We start from the raw sequence: 26,060 nt of genomic DNA, 5'->3' as shown, positions 1-26,060 counted from the left end.
GGAGGGCTTGAGGCCCAGGAGCCACCCACTAGGTGGGGCTTTGGGGCACAGCTGCCCCCTCACTGCTCCCCCCTCAGGTGCTGCGGGACTACCTGCAGGGGAAGCTGCTAGTCAGCGCCCAGGAAGATGCCCAACTTGCCAGGCTGGCTGCCTTGCAGCACCTCAGCAGGAACCACGAGGAGCCCCCCTCAGAGTGAGTGTGAACACAGCCCTCACACCTCCTGTCACCCCACCACCCCTACCCCCTCCTCCAAGGTCAAGGCCACTTGTACCCTTTGTGGCCCTAACCAAATGGGGGCTGGGTACACCTGCCCACCCCCCCACGCTCCTCAAGGGCAGAACCCACGCCTCATTCATGTGTCTGGATCCCCGGTCTCACCCACGGTAGCCACTGGTTCATCTACTTAGCACCTGCTGTATGCCCAGCTTTGACTGACCAGGCTGTGTCCTAGGCAAGACCTACTGGCTTACTTGCCAAAGCAGCTGCAATGCCAGATGAACGTGGCCGCTGTGAAGAGCCTGATGGGCCAGGAGCTGCGGCAGTTGCAAGGATGCAGCTCTCAGGAAGCGCAGATCAGCTTCATAGGTGGGTCTGGGGCTAGGAGGCAGCTGGGGCAGAGGCGGGAGCCCCAGCAAGGAAGGGGAGAGGGTGGAGGGGCTGAGGAAGCTCTCCACCTGCCCTGCCCTCTCCTCTGTCCTGGGGGCAAAGTCCGGCAGGTCCCAGGGCCCCAGCGGTCAGAACTCCTGCTCTACCCCTCCATCCGCAGAGGCCGTGAGTGAGCTGCCCCTCTTTGGCTACACTGTCTACATGGTGCTGAGAGTGAGCAAGCCGGCCCTGCCCAGCCCTGGCCTGCTGGGGCTGAACCGCCAGCACCTCATCCTCATGGACCCCAGCTCTCAGGTGGGCCAGGCTCCTGGGCCACTTGTCTCCCACCACCTCCACCGACCCCTCCCCCAGAGGAACCAAGCTCCGCTCTCTCTCCCCGTCCCCCCTCCCCGCCCCCAGGACCTGTGCTGCTCCATCGCCCTGAGGGACCTGCAGCAGCTCCGCGTGCTGAGCCCACTGGGGCCTGAGGACTCCCCTGGCCTGGAACTCAACTATGGCTCGGCTGACAACCCCCAGACCATCTGGTTTGAGCTGCCGCAGGTGGGTGGCCTCTGCGCCCTGAGAAGGTGGCAAGCGCCTCACCCAGGCCTGGTGTGCCCGGGAGCCTGGGCCCGGGCCTCTGCCCACTGCTCCGGCGTGGTGGGGCTGGGGGCAGAGGCAGGGGGCTGGCTGGGGAGCCCTGGCCTCACATGCCTGTGCCCGCGCAGGCCCAGGAGCTGAAGCACACCATCACCTTCCTGCTGGACCGCAACTCTCCTTCCACTTAGTGGCCGGGCTTCACCCAAGAGGAGTGGGGGAGGGGCAGAGACGAGGACAGGAAGCCTCTCTGGCCAAGTCTCACCCGGACAGTCTCCTTTGGGTGCTGTCAGGCCAGTCTGGCCTGGACTTCACCGCTTGGTTCTGGAACCTGCTGCAGCACAGCCCAGCTGGCCCACGGGGAGGGGCTGCTATAGTGACTTCAACTGGGAAAGAGTCATGAGACTCCCTCTGGGGTGGGCCTGGGCCTGAGCCTGGGGTGGGCGCTGCAGGAACTTGGCTTGGGCGTCCGATGTTGCCCAGTCTGGGGGAGATGCCCACCTGGGCCCTGGCCCGACACGAGTATGAGCCCAGCCCCGGGAGCAGCAGCTGCTGAGGAAATAAAACTCCTGAGAGAACAGGGCTGTGTGCGTGTGCACGAGAACCAACAGGACTTTATTCCCCTGGTAACTGTCGAAGCCCCGCCTGGCCTTCCCGGCCAGGGGCTGAGAGGGAGCAGGGCCTGGCTGCTGCCCGTCTTCCCATGAGCTCTGCACCTGGGTCGGGCTGGAGGCTGGCATCGCGAGGGAAGACGGTGGTGGGGGCGGACCTGGGGCCAGCCCGGGCTCTTTCTGAGTAGGCCCCAAGGCCTCGGACTGGTGGGCCTCGCCCCCGGCTGAAAACATGCAAAGTACACGAGGTGGAGGGACCTTCCTTCCTTCTGTTCCTCTGGCAGCAGCCACACCACCTGTCACTTTCTGATCTGTGGATCTGGCCCAGAAAACCCAGCCACGAGGGCCGGGGAGGCAGGGAGGCTAGGAGAAAGAGGACCTCAGGCTTCGCGAGCAAAGAGGAAAGTGGGCTGACCTCTGACCTTGATTTGGGAGGTGTCCAGACCCATTTCCAAAGCAAGGCATGGCTGGAAGGGTGAAGAGCCTGAGAGCAGACGATGTCCCAGCAGCAGCAGGCCGCCCACCTTCCCCGTTACTGAGCGAGGCCCGGGCTGGGCTGCGGTGGAGTCCGGGGAGGACACCGGCCCCATCGGGCAGCTCTCGGTCATCTCTGCAGGCCACACAGGCCGTGCCAGTCGGCTTCACTCTCGCACCGGGCTCGGCCGTGGAAAAACTGCTTGATGACGTTCTGGGCCTCTTCCTTCACTGGATTCGGGATGGGGGAGCGTGAGAGCCAGTCTCCCCACTACAGGGCCCCCACAAGCACCTCCCGGCCGGTGACGCAGGCACTCACCGCTCCTTCCCGGAGACGGATTCTGGGTCAGCGAGTGTGAGAGGTGGCGGGCGAAGGCTTTAAACAGCTCCTGGGGACAGAGAGTGGAGAGGAGCAGAGTGCGCAGAACCTCACCCTGCTCTGAGCGACCCACAGCTGCGACCCAAGAGCGAGGCAGACCCAGGGAGCGGGAGCGGGCCTCTGGACTGGCCTGCTTCCGCCCTGCTTTTCACTGGGGCTCACGCTCCCTACCCACCCACGCACTGCACCCAAGTGCCCCAGGCTCAGGGGAGAACAGAGCCCATGCACCTACCCTACCTTGGACGCAAACTTGCCCTCCTTGTAGAAGGGGGTCAGACACTTGACCACGATGTTCGCAGCCTCCTTCAGCGAGATGCCAGGAGCCAAGAGCTGGCAGGAGCCTTGAGGCTTCACGCTGCCCCGATCGCTGGCTGAGACGCTGCCCTTGGTCTCAGCTAAGATGGGGACCTTGGCTGAGGGGCATGGCCTCTTCTGAGCCTGGCTCTCTGGGTTCTCCTGGGCAGGGCCACAGTGGAGGGTCACTCTTGGGCTCCCTGTTACTGGCCCCTCCCCTCCTGGAAGACTGGGCCTCAGTACCTCCTGGCTCCCTCTAGCCCAGCCCATCTGCCCTGGGATGTGGAAAGAAGACATGATTTTCCCAAACCCCTACCCAGAGCAGACACCAGCCTGGTAGACAGGTATCTTCCCCCCTCTCAGTACCTGCTGGGGTCTGGGCCGCTTGCCTCTCTGTGCCTCCTTTGTGGGGGTGGGCTGGCCTTCTGGGGGCCTCTGGTCTCTGAGCAGCAGGCAGGCACTGGCCGGAAGGGAGAGCAGGCGTCAGAGCTCCAGATGCCAGCCGCGCCCTCAGCCCAGGTGGCCCAGTGAAGCCCATCGTGGGAACAGGCCCCGAGCTTCAGAGGCCCAGTTAGCAGAGGGGATTCTAGAGGATTCCAGGACTGCCCGTGACCTCACCTTGGCCCCTCCTCGGAGCACTCCTCGGTCTGGGGGTGGGCAGCCAAATGTCCCATGGCTCCATCCTCCTCCCCTGTGCACTTCTCTGGGGCCGTCAGGGGTCCCCGCGCCCCGTCACGGGAAGGGCTGGCACCTTCTGCCCCTGGGGCTGAAGTGAGCGGAGGAGAGCTCTCGGTCCTTTGGTAGAAGAAGCGGGCAATGTTCTGGGAGTCCTTGAGGGCCGCCGCGGCCAGGAGTTGCTGCTTCTTGCCGACCCGGGCCTTGGCAGTAGGACTGCCCGGAGAAGGGCCTTTTGCCTTCTTCTCGGGGGAGGACGCCCCACAATGAGCACCGCTCCCGGGGGCCTCTGCTCTGGGCCCAGGGAGGGGCTCAGCGCGGTCCTCATCCTGGCGGCCACGGGGCTGGCCGGGCGGCTCCTGCTCGCCTCCTTGCACCGGCCGGGGGTCTTGCTCTTTGAGCCGCGTCTTCTCCATCAGCTGAGGGGCCGTCTGGAATGTGCAGGAGCCTTTCGGGAAACCAGCTCCCACCCGCTTGGGTTTGAGCTGTGAGGAGGAGAGAGGCTTCTGACCCCAGGTGCCTCCAGGGCACTCTCTAGAGGGCCCAGGGATGGCTGCGTGGGTGGGGCTCCTGGGAGTGGGGGCGGGAAAAGCTGGGCGGGACAAGGCTTGGGGATCGGGCTGGCGAGACAGGCGCTGTGGGGGGCTGCAGAGGCGTAGCTGGCAGAGTACGGAAGCGCGAAGGCCTGCCCTGGGGCGCCCTAGGGCCAGGGCTGTGATGCCAGGAGAGCAAGGACTATGCCCTCGCTGAGGGCAAGGGGCCGTGGCGCCTTTCCTGGACCCAGGTTTGGGGGGGACACCAGGACGCCGCTCACCGAGTACACCTGGGAGGCCGGCCGGATGTCATACTCGGTGGGCTCTGGGGGCTCGGCCTGGGCGCTGCAGCTCCTGGCACCACCTCCCACATCGTAGAGCTGCCCATCCTTGGAGGCTTTGTGGATCTCAGCCACCTGGGGCAGGGACAGGGGGGAACGCCATGGTCGGCACCCCTAGCTCCCAAGAGCCCCCAGCCCAGGCTTCCCACGAGTGGGTTCCGCGGCACCTGGGCACTAGACAAGTTCTAGTCCACACGGGGTTGGCTAGAAATACTTCCAGCCGGGAAAGGAGGGAAGTCGGGCTCCCCCGGGAATAAGCGCGCCCTGTGTGGCAGGCTGCCTCTCCCACCCAGAGCCCGGAGCACGCCCCACCCACCCCGCCCGGTGCCCACCTTCTTCAGCACGCTGGCCTTGTACAGGTTGGCCACCTTGGCATTTCGGAATGTCTCGTGTTCCAGGTCCACTGCCTTGGCCTGGAGGTCAGATCTGAGGGTAGGAATGAGGTTAAGGTGTCAGGTAGACCTGAGGCCCCCTCCCTGTTAGATCCCCCCTGGGGACCCTGGAGATGGCTTCAGGAACGGCCTGGCAGGAACGGCCTTGGGCACAGGGATTCCGACCTGGACTGTCTGCGCCCCCTGTGGTTTACTGTCCCTCAGCAGCTCCTGGCAGCCCCTCGCTTGTGGCCAAGCCTGCCCCCTGGTGAGGCTGTGGAGACTCACACCCCCTGGGAGTAAGATGAGTCCCAATTTGGGGAGGGGTGCCCAAATAAGCCACGGGGGCTGGGGTTCCTGTGGCCTCCAAAGGAACAGGAGCCCGGGGACCGCTCCTCGGCCCTGACGACACTCACCCATCAGTGGAACCTGCGGCCTGGCGGTTGCTGCTCAGAGCCTCCTCCAGGAGCCCCAGGCAGTGCTCACGGGCCTGCACAGGGGAGGGAAGTTGGTCAAACAGTCTCAGGTTGTGGGGGGATCCTGGGGGGGCAGGTGTGACGAGCTGCCCACCTCTTACCTTCACAGTGAGTCTGGGGATCTTCCTACTGGAAGCCTCTCTCAGGGGACAGTCTGCATCTGGGGGGAGCAGAGGCAAGTCCTGCCACTCTACTTTCTGCTCTCTGGCATCCCCAACCCCCCAGCGAGGCATCCTCCACCATACCCTGAGACCAGCCCAGGGGGCATCTCTGTACTGACCTGGGGGTACGAATTCTTCTATCTTGGGGTCTTTGCCCTGGAAGATGACATGAGGGCCCGTAAGGCATCCTGCCCTGCAGCAAGACAGCTCCCAGTCCAGCCCCAGGGAAGGGGCTGAGAGGGTGTGAGCAGGGGGCCACCTGGACCCCACTGAGCCCCCATCCCCTTCACCTTGCGCAGGCGCATCTGCTTCTGGTAGAAGAGATTCCATTCCCGCTTGTGGGCCTCGTCTCTGCCCTCATCCCCACTGCCTTCAGAGCCTTCGTTGTACCTAGAAGACAGGCTGGGCATGAGCAGTCCTGGGTCTGGGCTCTGCCCTCCTGTCACGTGTCTGCTGGGACAGTGATGTCTCTGAGGCCCTGGCAGCTCATGGGCAACACCGAAGTCCTGGCCCCAGTGTGGCCCTCAGGGCTGGGGGGTGGACTACGGCACTGTGTCGCCTCTGGTCTGGCCTTAGCATCAGGGAGAGAATGCCAGACTATTTCCAGTGGGTTGGGGGCCCCTGGCCTCATGGCCTCTCACCTGCTAAAGCCCCCATAACCCCTGCGGCCTCCCTCATACAGCTCAGGGTCAAAGCCGTTCCCCTGGGAGAGCGCAATGGAGGTCTTGCTCCAGCTGCAGCTTTGCTCCAAAGCGTCCAGCTGCTTCCGCACAGCTGCAGGGTTCTGGCAGTGGTCACAGCCTTTGGTGCAGGCGGGGGGCGCATCCCCGAAGTACTTAGCAATGGCAGCGTGGCGGCACCTGGAGCAGGCAGCATAACACAGGCAAGGGGTGAGGGACGCACGCTGGCCAGCGTTCGTTCACCCGATCCCGAAACTCTGGTTGAGCACAGCTACATGTCTGGCACTGTGGTAGGCATCTCATGCGAGCCTCACAAGGCATCGCTGGGGTGCCCATTTTACAGATGAGGGCAGTGAGCTGAGAGCTTTCTCAAAGTCATGGAACACACGTATCCAGAGGAGCCAGGGCACAGACCCCATTCTGTCCTGCTTCTCTATGGAGTACTCCTCCGGGCCCCAGCCCCCTCTCCATCCTTCGGCAGTGGGGCACCCTGGAAGGAGCACGGACTCTGGGTGCAGACGCTGACTCTGCTGCTGAGGCTGTGTCCTTGGGGACAGCATCTGACCTCCTGAAGCCTACACACTCCTGCCTACAAGCCGGTGCAAGAGGAGCACTGGCCCCTTGGGCTGCATAAGGGCCAGGATGACGCTCTGAAGTAAGCTGCACAGTGCCCAGGACACGGCTCTTATTATCACTCTTCACTTTTTTCTGACGGGGAGGGAGGGAGAGAACAGCAGGAAGTGGCCCTACCCCACCTCAGCACTCTGCTCTACTTCTGTCTCCTGGTGACCTCTTCCTTGTTGTCCCCAACAAGCCTGTGTGTACCCAGCCCAGTGTACACAGCCCGGGACCAGGGGGACTGCCTGAGAGCAGGAACTGGGCAGCTCAGGGCCAGCACCGTAGAGCCGGCACTGGTGAGGGCAGCGAGGAGATGCAGCCGTGGCTGGAGTCTTCCTCATCGTACCTTCCAGGCTGGAAGAATGAACCCCCCCAGGCTGGGGGCACAGTCGGTCACCGGGGCAGATGCAGAGGCCCGGGGGGCCACAGTTCTATCAGGGCTGTTACAAACAGCCATTCCTGCAGCAGGAATGTGGCACGGGGTGGGGGAACCCGAGGGGAGATGCCAGAGCAGAGGTAGGGCTGTCTAGTCACCACATCCCAAAGACCAGAAGAGTGGGCGTCACTGCTCTAACCAGAACACCTCTCAACGTGAGCACTGCCTGGGGCTGCAAGAAACACTTTGAGGAGCCAGGACCCCGAGGGCCAGCCTCCAGGAATGACAACAGGTTGCGACACAGCCCCCAGGAAGCCCGGGCTGGCTGCCTTGTTTAGCTGAGGAGAGAACGGCTGGAGCCGGCAAGGAGGGCATGGAGGCCACCAGAGGGCGCTATTCCCGCCACACCCAAAACCGATGTGTAACTCATTCCATGGCTCAAGCCTGTGCGACCGCACAGTGGCTGCCTGTCCGGCCTCTGGGAGGCTCTGGCATCCAAGTGGTGCGGCCACAAGGCTGGCTTCCTTCCCCCCGCGCCTCCCCCAAGCCCCAACTCACTGGCGTTTTGTGCTCACACTCAAAGGGCTCCATTGACAGCTCGCAGATGCGGGCTGGGGTCGGCTCCTGTCCTGCTCCGGGCACAGCCTGGTCTGCTGGGGTGGTACGACCAGCCAAATGTCAAAGCAGCCAGCCCCTGGGCTCTGGAGCCCGGCCCGGACAGCCGGGCCCGGAGTGTGGAGACAGCCCCAGCCGACACTCTTTGGCAAGAACGAGATCAGCAGTGTCCTCTCTCCTCCTCCAGGGGCCGCCCCCGGGAACAGGCTAAGGCCAGGCCACTCCCAAGACTCCCAAGTTCTTCCCCAAGATGCCTCCCCAGAGGGCTGACTGCTTGGGTGGTCCAGCAGCTCCCCCACTATTTACTTTCCTTCCCAGGAGAAAACAGAGAGGAACCTGCCAGGGAGTTGCCTGAGGGACAGGTTGGGGGTTGAGGGACATGGGCCCAAAGGTGCTCCTGAGGGCGGGGCGGGAGGCAAAGAACTGGGAGGGGTGCAGGCCCCCTCCCTCGCTCCCTCCCTCCTGACTCCACCGCTCAGGTGGAACCTCCCAGGGGTCATCTTTGCCAGGGAACGTGAGAGCCGACCTCCTCTTTCATCAGCTCACAGCCCAGGCCCAGCCCACACCCGCCAGGAGGGAGGAGAGAAGAGGAGGAGGAACAGAGGAGGGCCGTGCAGACCTTCGGGGCAGGGAGCAGGCAGGAACCTGCAGCCGCAGGACCAGTTCCCAGCAGGGATTCCCTCGCCTGCGGGGGCAGCGGTGGCACTGGCTCCCTACTTCGGCAGCCGCCCCATGTAATGTGACACTTGAATCTCCAGGACGACCAACAACAAAAAAGCTAAGGCCGAGACAGCAGCTGGTTGTCAGCAGCCAGGAGCTCCGCTGCGCTGAGCAGAGGCACCCGGGGAGCAGCCGCGGGTCAGGAAAGAGGCGTCCGCAAAGGAAGGAAGAGGTGTGAGCCCCGCTGGAGGGGAGGCCGGAGGAGAGGCACGCGGAGGCTGCTGGGCTCCCCAGCACCTGCGGTTGCCCCCCAACCCCAGCACCTGAGCTCCCAGGTGAGTGGCTCCGCTCACAGATGAGGCGGGGACGAAGGGAAGGGAGCCGCCAGGGTCCCCTGTCTCAAGGGTGGAGGGGCCACAATCTACCACAAGCACGGAGAGGAGGGTCCTGGGGGACACGCTTGGTTGTAGTCTCTGGAGAGCCTCCCTTTCGAACTCAGGCTCCCCCTTCTCTTGCTGGGACCCAGCACGGGGCACAGGCCGAGGCTGCAGCCCTCTGCTGGCTTGCTGAGCAGGCAGAGGGGCCTGGAGTGCCTGCTTACTCGGCAAGTTAGTTTAAGCTTTTCCTATTCAGGGGGCTTAAACGAGGGATTTGGCTGGCCTGGCCTAGGGGAGAACCATCGCCTGCCCACTGAGCCTCCCTTTTTCCGGGGATCAAGTCCCTGCTTTCTCCCAGGCAAGGAGGCTCAGGGCAGGGTCTGCCCGGCCACCTCGCACCTCCCAGGATGCGAACCTGTGGCAGCTCTGCCCATCGTGTCCTGGACAAAAGCAGCAGCTGCCGCCTCTCATGGGGGTCTCGGAGTTCTCAGCTCGGAGCTAGGCCCAGGTGCTCCTCCCTGGGCCCACAGAGGTCCCCAGGATCCCCCAGATCTCCCTGAATGCCACGCCAGAAGCATGAGGGCCCTAAACCCAGGGTGGGGGGGGGGGAAGTGAGGCTTGGGGAGGGACTGCCCCGCCCCGTACTTGGCCCTCCGCGGCCATCAGAATGCTGATAGTTCTCGGCGCACTGAGATCAGCTCCCGTGGGCAGGGCCCCGAGAGTCTCGAGCCGAGGCTGGCTGCTTACCCCTCCTGCCTCCCTGTCCTCACGCCAGCGTTACAGTCCCCTTCCCCAACCCCCCAGATGTTCTCCCCAAAGCGAACAAGCTAGTGTCTACTTAGAAAAACAACCACCCAGGTTAAAGTGGAAACCAGGGATCAGTCGACGTGTTCTTGGCTCGGCAGAGGCTGTGGGATCTGGTCTGGGTTGGTGGCTGGGGAGACTAAAAGCCCAGCAGCGATGAGCAGTGATGGCACAGAGGGGACAGACGCCGGGTGAGGGAGGGACGCAGTGATGAGCCCATGGCTACCCCTGCCGGCTCTTATCTGTAAGATGGCCCAGGCAGGCAGGCAGGGATCAGAGTCCCTAGATCCAGAGGACACAGGTGGATGGGGACCCCCAAACACAATCCCTGTGCGGGGACAGAAGGGTGATGCCCAGCTTCTGGGGCTGCAGGAGCAATCAGCGGCAACAGGAAGTGCCTCCTCCTGCCCGGGAAAAGCTAAGGGGCTGGGGAAGCGGGGGCTGCCGAGGGTCCAAGTGTCACTGGACCCCACTGGAAGGCGGGGCCAAGGCAGAAAGCGCGGCGCACAGTGGGCATCTCTGCCTTGCTGGTTAGGCCACCGGACCCCGCAAGACTCCCCCAACCTTCAGTTATGCCTCATTCTAGTTCTTTCTCCAACAAGACATTGCCCAGGGGGCAGGGGTGGCTGAAACCCACCTTGACAAAATAACAGGGCAAGGCAAGAAGCCCTTGGGCCCTGAGCCATCAACACACCCTTATCAGACAGCACACATCCGCTGCCTGGGATCTCCCCACGCAGCTGCATCTGGAGTTGGAGTGTCAGTTCTGCAAAGAGGAAACAGGGACGCTTCAGTACCAAGTGGCAGTTGTCGGGCCGGCAGGCGGCCTGCCTGCTCTGTTGCAAGGTTCTCTGTGCCAGGAGGTGCCACACAAAGGCATGTTTTCTAGTCCCTCCAGCTCTGCCAGCCTTCCCTTCAGCCCAGCTCACCTTCCCCCTCCACTGGCTGCCACTCCAGCCGGGGAGCACCCTCCGAAGGTGTCGAGAAGGGCCATGCAGGCAGCCAGGCCAGGGGAAGCCACCACTTGCTCTGGCTGCTTCTAACCGAGGTGCTACTGAGCACGGGGTTGGGGGAGATCCTCATTCACAGGCAGAAAGTACAGTTTGGGAAGGAGTGTGGTGGAGCTGAGATAGAAAGACTGGAAAAATATAGAGAGAATTACCAGTAGCCCCACTGGGCTTCCCTGCCCTCCGCTCTCCAAACCTGGGAAGGTTAAGAAAACAAGAGGCAGCCAGCCCTAGGATGCCCACCCTCCCTGGGCCACAGCTGGGAACACTCAGGGCTCCCTACAACGCAACAGCTGGGGCACAGGCCTCACGGTCACCTGACGATGGCTGGTTATATCGGGCACCAGGCGTCAGGCACCCCTTGGCCTCGCTTTAAATAGCGTGCTGGAAAGCCCGCCTGGGACCTGCTGGAATGTGCCTCCGCCCTCTTAGGAGAACAGGCCCCTCCCAGCCCCCCACAGTCCCCACTAAGGCTCCTCTGCTCAAGGCCAAGCTGGAAATGATAAAACAGCAACTGAAAAGCAAAGGGGGCTTCAGCCTTTGGGGCAGAACAGCCGTGTCCAGCAGCCCCACTCCTGCAGACAGGATGCAGTGAGCAGCCCTGGGGCCAATCCAAGTCCCTAGAGGTCCTGGCTGTCCACGTCCGTGGCCCGCTGGAGTGGACCGACACTCTCCCCAGAGTGGGGCCCGGGTCCCCTGGGCGTGAGTCTGCAGCTTTCAGACTTCCTAACCCCTGGAGGACGGCTGACTTTAAAGGCGAAGCTTCGGATCAACAGGCCCCGCCTTTCTGGCACAGCAGTTCAGCCCGGCCCCACCTTCCCCCTCCCTGCTCTGGAGATCACGCCCCAACTGACCAGGGTCTCCATGCAACCTCTCACTCACAAGCGGAGGCGCGCCCCTCTGCAATCCCTCCTGGGTCTTTGGGCGTGGGGGGCACAGGTGAAAAAGCCCCCCGCCGACCCGCTCGCCTCCGCCTTCTCTGTGAAGGAGTGTCTCTGATGGCTACATTAGGCAGTGCAGGCCCTGGGCCAATCAGGCTGAAAAAGCCAGGCCAAGTAGCCGAAGAGGGGAGGGGAAAGCAGCCCAGCTCCTGAGCCCGGGGCAAGCTCCCCCTCGGCTTTGGTTGGCCCACCGGTCCCTCGGTCCCTCCTCCAGGAATGGGACCAGCGGGCGGGCTCCCGTCCTCCTGGAAACCCGGGGAGCGAGATGCCCGGAGGCCCCAGAACAAGGGAGGGGACCACCTTCCTGTGCACACCTGCTCCACTGGTCAGTGGGAGGAGGTCTGTTCGGTGTGACCTGAGGAGAGGGGTCTTATGCTTGGGAAGGAGTTCACGAGCCTGAGATGGAAAGACTCGCAAGATCTGCCTTTGGTGACAAGTCACAGGAGGTTCTCAAAGAGCAAGTGTGGCCTGGTGAGTGATGAGAGCTGTGTTCCAGACTCCCGTGTGGGGTGGGGCTGATCACGCAGAGCCCTGGTCCCTGTGCTGAGCCCATCGCATGGGCCAGGCCCTCTGTGGGCTGCTCCTGGGCCGACTTATCTTGCCCGTCGAAGAGCAGGCTGCCTGAGACAGGCGCCCACGGAGGGATGGCGGAGGCAGCGCTGCCAGGCCCCACTCCTGCAGTGTGACCGTGAAGTCCCTTCCTCTCTCTGGTCTCAGTGTCCCCATATGCAAAAGAAAGGAGGCAGGAGTGGATGACCCATGGCATTCTAGAATTCTATGCCTCCTAGTACATTGGAAAACTGGGATCCTGATCTCCTTTGTAGCAATGTGCAGACCCTGGGGTGGGGCATGGGAGAAGCTGGGAGGCTCTAATTTCAGGAGCTCGCCCTTTGACAGGAGACCATCTAATCCTCCACGGAGCCATCACCTGCCTGCTACCCCCCATCATCACTTAAAACATAGCCCCCCCATCTCCAGCCGGCCCCCCACCACTCTCCTTCACCTCATACACCACAAACATCCCGGGCATGAAGGACACAGACGGAACTCCCCAAAGGTGTTGGAGGAAGGTCACTGACAGCGAATGTGTGGGGGTGTGACAACCCCCAAAGGCCGCCTGGCCTCTGCTGCGCTGGCCGGACCCCGCCCAGAGGGGAATCACATGGGCTGGGTACTCCCGGAGCCCGGCCCTGTGCTCAACCCTCCCGACAGCCTCGAGAGACGGGCACCTCATCTTCATGGAAAACGAGAAAAGGAACAGACTCAGAGAAACGGAGCCACTCCCGTGTCACAAAAGCAGGAAGAAGGCTGGCAGTATTCAAACCCAGGATGATTTGAATGCTATTCTATGGGGGGGGGGGGGCACCTGACCCGACGAGGGCAGTTATCCTGTGGGGAAGGAGATGCAGGAGGAATCCACGCTGGCCGTCCAGGCCCTGGAGGACTGTGAGGCGGAAGGGGGCGGAATTGGCCTGAGTGACCACAGGTGGGACTGACGAGGTCACCAGGCGATCCCATCTTCTAACGATCAGAGCTGCCCAAGAAGGAATGGGCCGGGCTGGGCCGCAGGGGGGCTCCCCACTCGAGCAAAGGCCGCATGCCAGAGGGAGGGCAGGGAGCCAAGTGCGGCGCAGAGGACTGGAGCGGATGACCTTCAAGGCGGCTCTAAGGACGCTACGCTGTGATGGCGGCGCCAGGAGTGACCAGCCTCACAGACCGCAGCCACCTGGGGGCGAATGTGCCTGGCTGAGGGACGAGGCGGAGGTAATGAGAGCTTACAGTCTGGCTCAGGCCCCTGGCCGCCTGCAGCCCTGCGCTGGCTAAGAGCTGCCTCGGGGAACAGGCTGATTCTGGGTTGGCACAGGCTGTCCCTGATCCCTCTCTGAAGAGGCGCTGGCTCCCTCGTGGCCACCAGGGAGGCGGAAGGGGAAAGAAGGTCTGTGGCATAATGTGTTCTGACTCACTGACCCGGCCTGGACCTTCACCTTCGGCCCCTTGGGCATGACAGACAGGAGGAGGCTCTCGGTCCTGGGGCCTGTAGGCTCAGTTGCCCCTCACCTGGGGCCGGGGGCAGGGGGTGTTGGGGGAGGGGGGAGCGGAGGGGACTCTCTTGGTCAGCCAGAGAGGCAGGTCCAAGCCAGCAAGAGAGGGAGGCTAAACGCCCCCTGGGACGCCTGGTCCCATCCTGAGAGAGGACCCCTTGGGGAAAACTAGAAGGACACGGTGTCACCTCCACCTTCTCACAGGAAGACACGGTATGAGTAAAGAAATGAGGCTGGTGGGAGAGGTGGGGGGCCCCAGGGGGGCTCAGACCACTGCCCCCAGTCAGCTCTCAACTACGGCCGACCCCGGCCAGAAGCCCCCATGAGCCTGCTCTCGGAAGAAGCCGACCCTTCTGTCCCCACATATGATGAAAAGCAAGGGTGCCAGGCTGGCATCCTGGAGCCCCATGTCCCCACCAGGGAGGCACTCAGGGGCCGCCAGGGGAGCCATGCCCATCCGAGGCACCCTGGCAACACCTAGGAGTGGTGTCTAAGACAAAGGAGCATACAGTCTCCTTCACGGTCAGCAACCGTGGCTGACCTCGGCCGGCTGGCAGACCCCTCCTGCGGCAGGGTCTCCGGCTCACTGTCATCCCCAGCTTCCCTCGCCCGAGCAGTGCCAGCTAGGTGGGGGCTGAGGGCCACAGCGGAGCGGTAAGCAAGGGGCCCTGCCGGCTCCCTGCCTCCCTCGTGAGCTGTGAGCCACCAGGGCTGTGAGGGGTGAGACCTGACAAACTCGTTCTGCAGGCTGGGGTAGGTGAGAGGGCAGATTCTCTGGAGGCAGCTCCGTGGGGACTCCAGGTCCTCTCCCTGCTCTGCAGCTCAGGAGGAACCCCGGCAGGGACCCGGCACAACATGGCAGCCTCCAACCTTGCGCTGGAGATGCGCTCCATAGGGGAGAGGCTGCTGCACAAGCTGCAGATGCTGCCCCAGGCCGAGCCCGTGGAGATCGTGGCCTTCTCGGTCCTTGTCATTTTCACAGGTAAGCTGGGGCTCCCAGAGTCTCCTCAGCGCCCATGGCTCTTCCTGGCATCCAGGAGAGACGAGACCATGGTACCAGCCACGGGGCTGGCAGAGGTGGCTGGGTGGTCCCCCAGACAGAGGAGGAGAAGCAGATGTCCCCTGGGGGGAGCCAGGGGATCCCCCCTAATCCTGACATGCTGCTCTAGGAAACAGGTGTGCTGGGCACCAGGGCCCAGAGGTGCCTCCGGCACCCCAACCCACAGATGGAGGGAGCGAAGCTCTGGGGGCCGGCATGGGGACAGTCACACCTCTTCCCAGACTCTCGGGTATTTCTGACCACTAAGCCAGGGCTTTGGTGAAGGTCCTCCAGGCCCCCAGAGGGGCCTCTTTGGAAGTATGGCGGGCGTTCTTTTCCTCCTCGCCTCTGAGTTTCCGGCGCTCTCTGCTCTCTCCCCCAACCCCCCAGCCACCGTGCTGCTGCTGCTGCTGATGGCCGTCGGCTACTGCTGCTGCCGGTGCTGCCGCCCTAAGCGGGGAGGCAGGAGGGCCCTGGTGGGACCCATGACCCCACCGTGAGGGCCAGGGCGGCGGCCGAGGAGGAGCCGGAGAGGAGACCGCCAAAGCCATGACCCAGGGCATCAGCCTGGCCCTGCAGCCCTCAACCCTCAAGACAAAGATCCACGGGCCCAGCCCTGGCCTAGCCCAGGAACCCAGACACTGACCGAGAGCTGGAGGCTCGTCAAGGAAATAAGGGCTGTGCCGACCACAAAACTCTCACCTGACAGTGAACACAGGGTGCCGAGGAGGACTCGACTGTTTCTAAGACAGAAAACCACCGGGGATTCTGTGCCTACCTGCGCTTTCTAACAAAACAAAGAAGTGGGGTCCCCACACCTGGAGAACAGCCCACACGTGTGGGGAGCTGGCTCAAGGCTCCCACGCCAAAGAGGAGCAGGCCAATCGGAGAGGGGCTTTGCGCGGCAGCTCCTGTGTCCCAAGCTCCCCCCGAGCACGCACACGTCTGTGTTCCATTCCAGTATTTGCCTGTTTCTTTCCCAGTAAAAGCTTTCTGGTTATGTGTGTCTGTGGTGCCAGACTCCCTGGGCTGGGTTACGTGCATCAGGTGGGCAGCGTGCCAGAATTCCAGGGACATGGCCAGTGACCGTCCCTGCCAGGCCTCTGCTCTCCCTGTGCTCTCGGAAGCTGGAAAAACAAGCAGGCAGGAATGCCACGCGAGAGGGAAGGCTGCGGAACCAGGGGAGGGCTGCGGCGCCGTTCCTGCCGAGCACCAGCTGCTAACAAGCTCCGCCCTCCCCAGACGCCTGCTCGGCAGTGGCGGAGGCTGCGTCTGCCCCAGGCAGGTGCCGGGCTCAGGAAAGCCACGCCACGGTCACCACTGCCATTAACCGCAGCCAGCACACCCCGTCCTACCAGGCTCAGGCCACTGGGTCTTCCCAAACTTCGGCAATAAGAGAGGTGAGGCCCCTACTATTGTCCATAACCTGCATCCTGACCGCTCCGTCCTTTCCCCACCGTGTGCCGGACTGTCTGCATTCACATCCTCACGCTCCCACCCCCGCCAGCTACGAAACCGGAGGTCAGTGACTCAACCTCTTCAAGCCATGTTTCCTCCCCTGTGAAATGGGGCTAATCCTGGTCCCCACCTCCTGGGCTAAGCCTGTGAGGATAAACCGAGATGACCTTGGCACAGTGCTGGGCATATCCTAAGACCTCCACTGATATGAAGCATCATTATCTGCCCCTCTAAATAGGGCGCCAAGCCAGAGCAATGTGGACTCATTTTAAAAACTGGGCCTGCTGACATGCAACACTGCTTGGCCTCTTTCCCTTCAGTTTACTTTCTCTCCCACAGAACTTTCCAGGTAGAGCTACAAAGCCAGGAACGAGGGCAGGGGAGGCAGAGGCTCACGCGGTACCCGCCCCGACACACACATACAACCCTGGTCCGCCGGGGCCATAAAGAAGTCTGCGTTTTTTATACGCCTCTGTCATCTTGGCCTGTGCAGCCCATGCTCTGCCTGCCTTGAGGCAGAGCTCCATCTACTCAGAAAACAGGGAGTGGAGAGGGGATGCCAGCCCTGCCACTCCCCTGCGGCCCCACCATCTCCAGCTGACAGGCAGGCAGGAGAAGCTCTCTCTCTGGTTGGTTTCACTTCCTGGTGCCCAGGGACTTCTCTGACGGGTTTGGTTTGGGTTGAAGACCCAGAGAAGAGTGCTTCCATAGAAAATAAAAGAAATTCAAGAATCTGTCTGTATTCTCTACCACCCCCACCACACCACGAAAGAACGGGACTCGGAAACATAATGATAACCATAGTAATACTTGCAACAATGGTGAGGATAAAGATATAAGTAAAATTCACTGAGGACTCATCCCCGCTCAGGCAGTGTCTTAAGCATTTTGATGCAGATAAATTCATTTTGTCATGATGACAACCTCAATGCCAAATGTACCATTATTATCACCATTTTAAAGATGAGGAAATAGGTAACTTCCCTAAATTTGACCAGCTGAAAAGTGGCAGAGCCAGCCTCTGGGCACCCCCCACCTGGCTCCAGAGCCCCTGCTCACCACACCCGGGGCCCCAGGCCTCCAGCTGTAGTACTGATAAGGCTCTCACTCCATTATCCACCACCTACAATATCAACCCTAGATCCCAAACAGCTGCACCCCAAGCTCTTCTCAAAGTAACCTCCCTATAAGCGGGTGTGCCCTCAGAGTTAAGAGCTGGGGTGGGGCCCAGCTATGTCTCCCACCCAGAAGAAAAACAGAGGGAGGGTGGGAGGATGTGAAGCCCCGCCCTTGCCAGTCCCAGCACCAACAGCTGGCGGGTCCCCAGGAAGCCCTCAGTTCAGGAGAAGCTCCAACGGTGCAGCAGCCTGATCCCCGTGTGACTTTTCCTTACGTGAGGTACGTCGGCATCAAGAACATCCTTCCTCAGTGAGGCTGAGGCTGAGCATCTTTTCTAGAAAAGATTCAGGCTCCCTGGTCCAGCTGCCAGGAAGTCGGCAGACCTGGGCACCGACAGGTTGACAGGAGGTTCATTCGCGTTCTCCTCCTCCAGGCCAGGCAGTACTTAACTGCTGACCCCAAATAAGATTCTGTCCCTCCCCTTGGAGGGCTTACGGGGGCACGCTGAGCCCCACCACCAATGGCTCCCCTCCTGAAGCTGTCACGCCAGGTCCCAGGCAGGCTCCAATCCCACTCGGATCAACCAACCAGATCTGCCCCAGCACAAGAGCAGCCTGACATACTCTGGCTGGTCCTCTGGGGAAGATGGGCATGGAGAGGAGGCAGCAATTCCCCCATCACGGCAAAGAATAAACAGGTACAGCAAGGCAGGTGGTGACCATGGAAGGGGCGGCCATCAGGCCGTCTGAGCCCCAGAGAACATCTGGCTGACTCTGGCTGCCACAGCTCTCTGTTCCCACCGCCATGCCACCCTGGAACAAGCTACCAGCAGCGCCTGCCTGCGGTCACTGCCCCAGCGTCCCAGCCGGTCTCTCGACTGTGGTCTCACGGTCCCTCACGAGGGTTTCACTCTACACCTCAGATCTGTGCAGTTTACTGTACATATGTTACGCCTTATTGGAAACTACAGTAAAGCCACCGGTGCAAGAATCTTATTAGCAAAACTTGGCAGAGCAGACAAAACAGTTTTCTCCTGTTTTCCCAAACATTAACATTTGAAAGCAATCTACAGATAACAATCTTCAATACGACATATTTGCTTGTGGGTAATAACAAATTACAGACCATAAAAAACTGAGGACAGGGTGTTCCCTGGTGGCCTAGTGGTTAGGATTCTGGGCTTCCACTGCCATGCCCTGGGTTCAATACCTGGTCAGAGAACTGAGATCCCTCAAGCCGCACGGCAATAACAAGATAATAATTAAAAAAATAAAAGTTAAAAAAAAAAAACTGAAGACAAATTAATTTTGCCCTTAGGAAAAGTCTCCTCGCTCTCCTTGGGAACCGGCTGCATACCCTGGAACACTGTCTCCTCATTCTAACTCCTACATCGGCTTCCCATCTCAACTTCAACATCGCTCCTCCCAGGGGAGTCTCCTCAGGCCCCAGGCCAGACTATGCCATGGGCACCAACAGCATTCTCTACCTCTTCCCATCACATCATTCCCTTCGTGGTGATCATTTCAGAAGGATTTTCCGATCAGGGCCAGAAGTTAATTGAAAAAGTCAATTAAAGCAACGTTTGTGTACCCGAGATGTACGTTCTCTACACCTCTCATTTGAAATGGAAACATACAGACGCACATTCCTTGGTCAATCTTTTTGATGCAGGGCCGAGGTCTTTTCTCCAAGTGTGGGTTTGCCGACCAGAGTTCCTGAATTGTCTATTTGCTAATTTCGATTTCTTTAAGGCGGAATAAGAACTTGAAGACATCTGCAAGGAAACCTGAGTGTGAAATACTTCTGCATTTTTAGGAAATGTTTACAGTTGTCCTGTCCACATCTATTTTTGACAGGAACAGCTGGGTCCAAACCCCAAAGCAGTAACTTCTTAGCTATGTGACCCTGGGTAGTTATTTAACCTCTCTGTGCCTGTTCCCCAGTTGTAAAACTGGGGTTTCAGCTATTATCACCACTTCATTTTTATGTAATGTTAAGTGCAATTACGTAATTACAAGTACAACTGCCACAAAACAGGTTTGGGAACAAGCAGCTGACGCTTAATAAGCATCCAACTAAGCTAATGGAGCAGAAGTCCGAGGGTGTGCTGAGACCAGCCTGCTGGCTCTGAGCATTCAGCAGGCCAAGGGCATTAGTCAGAGTGTTTTACAGAAGGAAATGCGAAGCGGCAGGTAAGCCAAGGTCAATTAAGCCAGGATAGTTAAGAAGGACTTCAAGGAACTTGCCCATCATCTCCTCCAGCCCCGGCTGCATGTCAGAATCACACGATGATGGCTTCCCTGGTGCTGCAGTGGTTAAGAATCCACCTGCCAATGCAGGTGGATTCTCAAACACATGTTTGAGCCCTGGTCCAGGAAGATCCCACATGCCACGGAGCAACTAAGCCGTGCACCACAACTACTGAGCCTGAGCTCTAGAGCCTGCGAGCCACAGCTACTGAGCCTGCCTATCACAACTGCCGAAGCCTGCGTGCCTAAAGCCCGCACTCCACAACAAGAGAAGCCACCGCGATGAGAAAGCCGCGCACCGCAACGAAGTGTAGCTCCCACTCGCCACTAGAGAAAGCCCGCGTGCAGCAACAAAGACCCAACGCAGCCAAAAATTAAAATAATAAATTAAATAAATTTTTAAAAAAACCCACTAAATTGAAAAAAAAAAAGGAGAATCACCCAACAAGGTTTACCAAGCACAGGGCTCTGACACGCCCAGAGGCTGATCTCTGTGCTACCAGGTGGGGCCTGGGCACCGGCGTTCAGAAAAGCTCCCGGATGATTGGAACAGGCAGGGTTGAGGACCAGTACCCTATAATGTAACCCCTGGGAGGGCAGGGCCTGCCTCTCTCGCTCACGACTGGACATGCAGCACCTGGCGCAGTTCTTGGCCACCGTGGGCACTCGACTCCCGTCTTTCAAGGATGGAATGGCAGCCACCAGGTTCCACGAGAAGGGACACAGGCCCCACTCCTGCTTCCCGGCTGCCCCATCACACCAGGGGGTGGGAAGCCACACGAAGCAGCTGCGGCCGGGCCTAAGCGGCACACAAAGACACCAAGGGGGAAGCTGGGCCTCCACAGGAGCCTGGGGCCTCAATGGTGATAAACACCCACATGCTGGTTCCAGGAGGTGCCAGCTGGAGCTGTGGTTAATCATCAACCCGGCGCCACAGGAAGTGAGCGGCCATGCATGGCAGCCCCAGCCCTGGGGCCTCCCGAGCTCTGGGCAGGTCCTTTCAGTAGACGGGTCATCCGGACTGAGAGGAGGGGCAGGACCCAGCCACAGGTGAGGTGGACGGGAGGCCTGGGGCAAGGGCCCCGGATCCAGTCTCTTCCCCCACCCACCCCAAGTCTGACCTCTCTCAGCCAGGACACCTCAACCCACGCCCCTGAGCAGCCCCCCAAAACAGCATCACAAAAGGGCAGAACGCGGCGGAGGGGGTAAGTGTGAAAGGCTGAAAGAGAACGCGGTTGCTAGGCAATGGGCCCTAGCCCACCTTTGTTTGCTCTGGTGACAGCAAGCAGGTCTGGTCAGGGGCAGTCAGCAATGCGGCCACCTTTTCCTCCCACGAGTTGCTTCTCTGAGTCACAGTGCAGCTCTGGTCACCTGGTGGCTTCTTCAGCTCAGGCCCCCAAGGCGTGGGGCCTGAAGGATTACCCTGACCTGCCTGCCCTCGCTTAGGACACAGGAGTACAAACAGCAGACCCCGGTAATGGCTCCTTCCTTCTCTGCCTTTACTCCCTTCAACTGGCTACAGACTCACAGCCTGCCCATCTCAGCTGTGTTTCAAGATTAGTTAGTCCTTCTGTTTTCACCTGCCTCTAAGGAAGCCTACAGAGGCCTCAGCTTGAGACCATCCACTCCTGGGCTCCTGTGCTGATCTCTCAAAATGCTTCCCAAATGTTTGGCAACCGAGGCAGGAAACCCAGGAAGGGTCTAGAGCGCTGCTTTTTAGATCCTGGCTGAGCAGTTCTCAGGGATGGGAGAGAAAGTCCTGCTCACAGCAGGGCTGTTCAGGAAAGGACTGGAGAAGACAGAGGCAGCCTCCAGGAAGAACTCAAGGGACCCCCCTCTCTTGGTGCCAGTCCCTGCTTTTGCTTCTGTGGAGGAAGAAAGCCCATTTGTTGCTTGCTGGAGGCATTGAGCCCAATGACCCACCATCCCTTCAATGCCTGCTAGCTACAGAGGTGGCCGCCGTTCTCTGAGATCGCACCAGAGGGTGAAGTTGGGGGCAGGGAGTAGCACCCGGGACAGGGCCTTGGAGAAGCCCCTGCACTCAGGGCCTCTGTCCCCACTTTTCCAGGTTCACATGGACAGACTACTAACAAAACGCACCTGGAAGGATGAGTTCTGGCAGAACCCCTTCGACCAGGGGGGCCTGGTAGTGATCTGCTTGTTCATCATTACGGTCCTGTTTCTCATCTTGTTTGCTATTGTGTTTGGTTCACTCCCCGCACTCGATAGGGTCAACGAGTGTGAAGAGTCGTGACCTGACTTTCTGTGGGCCAAGAAGGGGGCCACTGTTATACACTCTCAAAACGCCATGTACCTTTTCTCCAAAGCCCTTCTAACAGTCTGGAATTATACATTTTTCATGTGATTATCTGATAAGTGCCTGTCTTCCCCACTGGTCCAAGCAACAAAAAGCAGGGGCTGGGTCTCTTTCTGTTCCCAATTGTACCCCCTTTTCTGATGTGCCCTCGCACAGAGTCAGTATCAATCAATATTTGCCGGTTGAATAAATGAATGAATGAACGAATGAGCAAATGAATGGATAAACAGAGGGATGCTGGGCCATTGGCTCCCCCAGCCTGGAGACCCCAGGAGTTGACAGAGCCCAGTACAATCTAGGCCTAAACCAAAGCTGTTTTTCCCATCTCAGGGTCCAGAGGCCTCTAGGCTGGAGGAAGGTTGCTTTGAACCTAATTACTGTTCCTTTTACACGCAAAGGTAAATTTGGCCCTGTCATAAATAATCAAATGCATTTCACGGCCACGCTCAGAGAAAGTAGCTGCACGCAAAGAAGAGAGGAAGCCATCTGGACGCCCCACGCTGGCCTCATTCATGTGACCCAAGTGTCTTTTCTCTTGGTCCCAGAGATGCCCAGGTATCCCTCACAGGGTCCCCCAGCCCCCATGCACCCCAGACCCTACAACACAGCCCTTGTAGAAATGTCCCCGCCTCTGCCGAAGCCATCAAGCAGGCCTGTCCCTCGCTGCCAAGTGCCCTCTCTTTGCAAATAGCTGCTTCAACGTCAACCTCAAACCAGGCTATTCTCAGAAAAAGGGCAAGTATCTGGTGAGGAAGGGGCTTTGCCTTCGTGTTATATACCATTTATGCAATGAAGAAACATTCCTTTCTACTCAAAGAGCAATTTCAAATCCAGCCATACCAGCTGTGTTCACTCCGTCCCAGGGTCTGGAAGTCCTGGAATCTGACGCCCTCATGTGTAGCAAATGAGATAGAAGAGATGAGGCTGCACACGGGGCAACAGGAGGCCCACTGATGCCCAGACCCTTGACACTCTAACAGGTCCCAGGTCTCTGGTATGAGACAGAAAGCAGAGGGCCCTGGGAGGACCTGTCCTCTTGCCTGGTGAGTTGCTGCAGCCCAGAGGGATACGGCAGAGCTAAGCTTCCAGACAGCTCCACAGAGCCTCATACTCACCCCAAACAAGAGTCCAGCCAGGGTGACTCCAAGCAGAGGGGACTCTGACAACTAGCAAGGACACTGAGCCCTTTCATGACAAGCGCTTTACTCAAGGAACCAAAGAAGGCCTAATTTAGCAACTCACTATGTTAGTGCCTGAAAAGGGCTCTGGTTGCAATGGCTGTGGGCAAGGGTGCCAACCACCTCTGCTGGGCGTGGTCTTGCCACAGAGGCCAAATGAGACATGGCAGCTTAGAGAAGCAAGTAGCTTCAGCCTAGGAGCCACAGACTTGGTGAACAGGAGGGGGTGGGAATCAGAACACATGGCCCAAATAAGTGCCTCTCTGGTTTCCAGAAGAAAGCCCCAAACATCTGGTGGGCACCACCAGTACCATGCACCTAATCAACTCCATGCTTCAAGAATCCAGTCTTACAGAAACCAAGATGGCATGTGTGTATGAAAATGTGCATAGCACTGCAAACTGGGGAACGGGGGATTAGTGGCATCCATGAAGGATCTTAGTTCCCCGACTAGGGATTGAACCCCGGCCCTCGGCAGTGAAAGCACCGAGTCCTAACCACTGGACCGCCAGGGAACTCCCAACCACGACCTCTCTGGACAGTGGTCTGTTCATCTCTTAAGTCTGAAGCAATCAATTCTGCCTCATCTACCTTACAGGGTTGTCCAACGAGATCTGACCAGTGAGAGCAGAGGAATCAAACAGGTTTTTCGAGCAAAGGGCTACACAAATGCAAGTGCTCCCAGCTTGTCCAGAATGCTCTGGATGCCCCTCATACAGTGCGCCCACAGCTGCTCGTGCCCAGGGCTCTCCCGGCCACAGTCTGCCTGTTGCTGAGCAGCTATCCGGCTCTTTCATGGCCCCCACCACCAGCAGATTCAGATCAAATAGATAAGTGGGTTCCAAGTAGGCAGGCTGGTGTTATGTTAGAAAAGTTGATTTCTCTCCAAGCACATTACCGCCCCTGCCCTCCCAAGACATAAACTGGGCCACACGTCTCTGCTTGGGTCTGGGATGAGAGTGACTACTCCACAAGTGAAGCAGTGGTACAGCGCAGTGGCACATTATCACCACAATGCCAATGGCTCGGAACTGGTCACATCTCTCGGAACTGAGTCACCCAGGGTGCCAGCCACTCCAGAAGTGGGTGGAGTGGGATGGGTGGATGACCACCCAAAATACTCAACGAATCCTCACAGTGCCAAAGTTTCTGGGGCCTTCCACAGAAAGGTGGGAGGGTACCAACTTCCATGCTCCGACAGGAAATATTCCCACACGATGGCTTTCAGCAGGCAGGGGTCCCTTGGTGGCCCAAGAACTGTCCTATGTTAGCTTGTTAACTAGCAGTGCTGGGAGAGGAAAAGATCTCACTAACACTTGTTTCCACACACAAGATAAGTCACTCACCCCGATTCTTCACAGAAGGCCACCAGGGCATCAAAGGCCAAGACAGCAGCTTTATCGGATGCTTTGTTCCCTCTCTTTTCCTGGAGACAAGAAACGACCATTCAGTAAAAGTCTTACATAGTTGGACTACAAATGTAGTAGCCCAACAAATGGTGAGAGAGAAAAATATCAAATGACACTAATAAAGCCATTCACAAAACAGAGTCCCCACACCTGACCATGCATCGGAATCACCTGGGTAACTTTAAAAGACCTGAGGCCCAATTCAGCAAGACTACTGAATTGAACTTTCTGAACCTGGAGCTCCAGGGAGTTTATATTTTCAAAAAGCTGCTCAGGTGATTCTCATGCAAAGGGCCCGGGGAATGGCATTTGGGAATCACTGTATAATATGACCTAATTTAATAGGGGTTAAATACATACACGAGTGTGTGAAGGAACATACTAACCTCTGTATGTGTGGAAGGACATACACTAAACGTTGACAGTCATTACTTCTGAGAGTTGGGATTATACGTTATTTGCCTTTTGGTACATGGCTATTTGTTAAATTTTCCTTTTAAAAAACTGTGAAGGGACTTCCCTGGCGGTCCAGTGGTTAAGACTTCGCCTTCCAATGCAGGGGTTGTGGGTTCGATCCCTGGTCGGGGAGCTAAGATCCCACATGCCTCGCAACCAAAACAGCAAAACGTAAAACAGAAGCGATACTGTAACAAATTCAATAAAGACTTTAAAAATGGTCCACATCAAAAAAAAAATCTTAAAAAAAAATTGTGAAAAAGTTTAAAATACAGAAGAGCCAAGAAAATATAGCAGACACTAATACCCAAGACATTCTCTATTCTTTCTGCTTCCGGAAGTTGAATGGTTCCCATCTCCCAAACACACAAATCCACATACTTCCTCTACTTCCATTCTCCCAATATATTTATATCACGATTTCTTATTACATCACAATTTCCCTTAAGGTGATTCTTCAGAGCTAACCGCTTGATTATATTTTTACTATTTCCCATGATCACATATCCTTCGACAACGTTGTTTCTCCTGAAATTAACAGCTGACCTGTTTTTTCATTTCCTTAGATTTCAGTGCATCACGAATACCCCCCCAAATGTTCTGGTGTAATGAAAAATTCACTTCGGGAAGCGGGGGCCAATGATGGCAAGGTCCACTTTTATCTTTGGAAACGTCCTTCCTGGTGCCTTCCATTCCCATGTTCCACCTGGGCCTCTGCTCTCCAGGCCTGGTGCACAGCCGAGACTACCCTTCACTCTCGTCCTAGGACACTCCCTTTGCCTCGCTCCTGGGTCAGGTCTCCATCTTCCTTTCCTAGTTGACAGCCTCTGCAGTGGAGAACATCCTTTAGTAGCTTCTCCAAAGGAGAAAGTTTCTTAAAATCGTCTGTCTGAAAATGTCTTTATCCTACTTTCACACTAACTGATTGGCTGGGTAGGAAATTCTAGATGGGATGGTTTATTTAGCATTTGGAAGCACTGTTTCTCGTTTCGAATATTACAATGGTGAAAACTGGTGCTCTTTGGACTCCCCGTCCTCCATGTAACACCTCTCTGGAAGCTTTCTGGATCATCTCTTTTTTATTTATTTTTTATTAAAAATTTTTTTTCCACTGCATTGGGTCTTCATTGCCATGCACAGGCTTTCTCAAGTTGCAGTGAGTGGGGGCTACTCTTCATTGCAGTGCACGGGCTTTTCATTGCGGTGGCTTCTCTTGT

General features: G+C 58.5%; 4 protein-coding genes across 15 annotated transcripts in view; 3 read left to right on the top strand and 1 right to left on the bottom strand.

Moving 5' to 3' along the window:
- Positions 1 to 1,633, top strand: part of MYO15B (myosin XVB) — a 32,301-nt gene extending 30,668 nt beyond the window's left edge. Inside the window, 5 exon segments of the mRNA XM_073797027.1 lie at positions 78 to 193; positions 453 to 586; positions 768 to 901; positions 1,007 to 1,147; positions 1,315 to 1,633. Of these exon segments, the coding sequence (XP_073653128.1) occupies positions 78 to 193; positions 453 to 586; positions 768 to 901; positions 1,007 to 1,147; positions 1,315 to 1,374 (585 nt within the window). The 3' untranslated portion in view covers positions 1,375 to 1,633.
- A 134-nt stretch (positions 1,634 to 1,767) lies between these two features.
- RECQL5 (RecQ like helicase 5) overlaps positions 1,768 to 26,060 on the bottom strand; it is a 38,143-nt gene continuing 13,850 nt past the window's right edge. For 2 of the 6 annotated variants that reach the window (XM_033848044.2, XM_073798273.1), the window contains 13 exons: positions 24,325 to 24,404; positions 6,140 to 6,358; positions 5,789 to 5,888; positions 5,618 to 5,654; positions 5,439 to 5,497; positions 5,278 to 5,351; positions 4,823 to 4,916; positions 4,431 to 4,565; positions 3,560 to 4,101; positions 3,308 to 3,401; positions 2,885 to 3,103; positions 2,588 to 2,657; positions 1,768 to 2,499 (listed from right to left, as the gene is read on the bottom strand). In XM_033848044.2, the coding sequence (XP_033703935.1) occupies positions 2,399 to 2,499; positions 2,588 to 2,657; positions 2,885 to 3,103; positions 3,308 to 3,401; positions 3,560 to 4,101; positions 4,431 to 4,565; positions 4,823 to 4,916; positions 5,278 to 5,351; positions 5,439 to 5,497; positions 5,618 to 5,654; positions 5,789 to 5,888; positions 6,140 to 6,358; positions 24,325 to 24,404 (1,824 nt within the window). In that variant the 3' untranslated portion in view covers positions 1,768 to 2,398. Of the gene's footprint in view, positions 2,500 to 2,587; positions 2,658 to 2,884; positions 3,104 to 3,307; positions 3,402 to 3,559; positions 4,102 to 4,430; positions 4,566 to 4,822; positions 4,917 to 5,277; positions 5,352 to 5,438; positions 5,498 to 5,617; positions 5,655 to 5,788; positions 5,889 to 6,139; positions 6,359 to 10,265; positions 10,395 to 24,324; positions 24,405 to 26,060 lie in introns of those variants that run through there. The other 4 variants (XM_073798272.1, XM_033848046.2, XR_012328766.1 and 1 more) reach the window with 4 other exon arrangements.
- Positions 7,946 to 15,657, top strand: SMIM5 (small integral membrane protein 5). Of its 5 annotated transcripts, none has more exons than XM_033848050.2 (4): positions 7,947 to 8,782; positions 12,474 to 13,340; positions 14,366 to 14,600; positions 15,048 to 15,657. In XM_033848050.2, exons 2-4 carry the CDS (start codon positions 13,125 to 13,127, stop codon positions 15,155 to 15,157), a joined length of 561 nt encoding a protein of 186 aa, XP_033703941.1. In that variant the 5' UTR covers positions 7,947 to 8,782; positions 12,474 to 13,124; the 3' UTR covers positions 15,158 to 15,657. The 5 variants fall into 5 exon arrangements, with proteins under 5 accessions (XP_033703943.1, XP_033703941.1, XP_033703940.1 ...); XM_033848049.2 differs by having other exon boundaries at positions 11,791 to 13,340; XM_033848052.2 differs by lacking the exon at positions 12,474 to 13,340 and having other exon boundaries at positions 7,946 to 8,782; positions 14,440 to 14,600.
- On the top strand, positions 19,303 to 21,848 carry ERLN (endoregulin). 3 transcript variants are annotated; one of them, XM_073798283.1, is made up of 3 exons: positions 19,303 to 20,533; positions 20,614 to 20,688; positions 21,552 to 21,848. In XM_073798283.1, the coding sequence occupies exon 3, from the start codon at positions 21,558 to 21,560 to the stop codon at positions 21,735 to 21,737; it is 180 nt and encodes a 59-aa protein (XP_073654384.1). In that variant the 5' UTR covers positions 19,303 to 20,533; positions 20,614 to 20,688; positions 21,552 to 21,557; the 3' UTR covers positions 21,738 to 21,848. The 3 variants fall into 3 exon arrangements, with proteins under 3 accessions (XP_073654384.1, XP_019794310.1, XP_073654383.1); XM_019938751.3 differs by having other exon boundaries at positions 19,303 to 20,688; XM_073798282.1 differs by having other exon boundaries at positions 19,305 to 20,957.

The sequence above is a fragment of the Tursiops truncatus genome, chromosome 20 (assembly GCF_011762595.2).
Source record: "Tursiops truncatus isolate mTurTru1 chromosome 20, mTurTru1.mat.Y, whole genome shotgun sequence".
NCBI lineage: Eukaryota > Metazoa > Chordata > Mammalia > Artiodactyla > Delphinidae > Tursiops > Tursiops truncatus.
The sequence above is the reverse complement of the archived record's forward strand: the minus strand, read 5'-3'. Positions and strand labels throughout refer to the sequence as shown.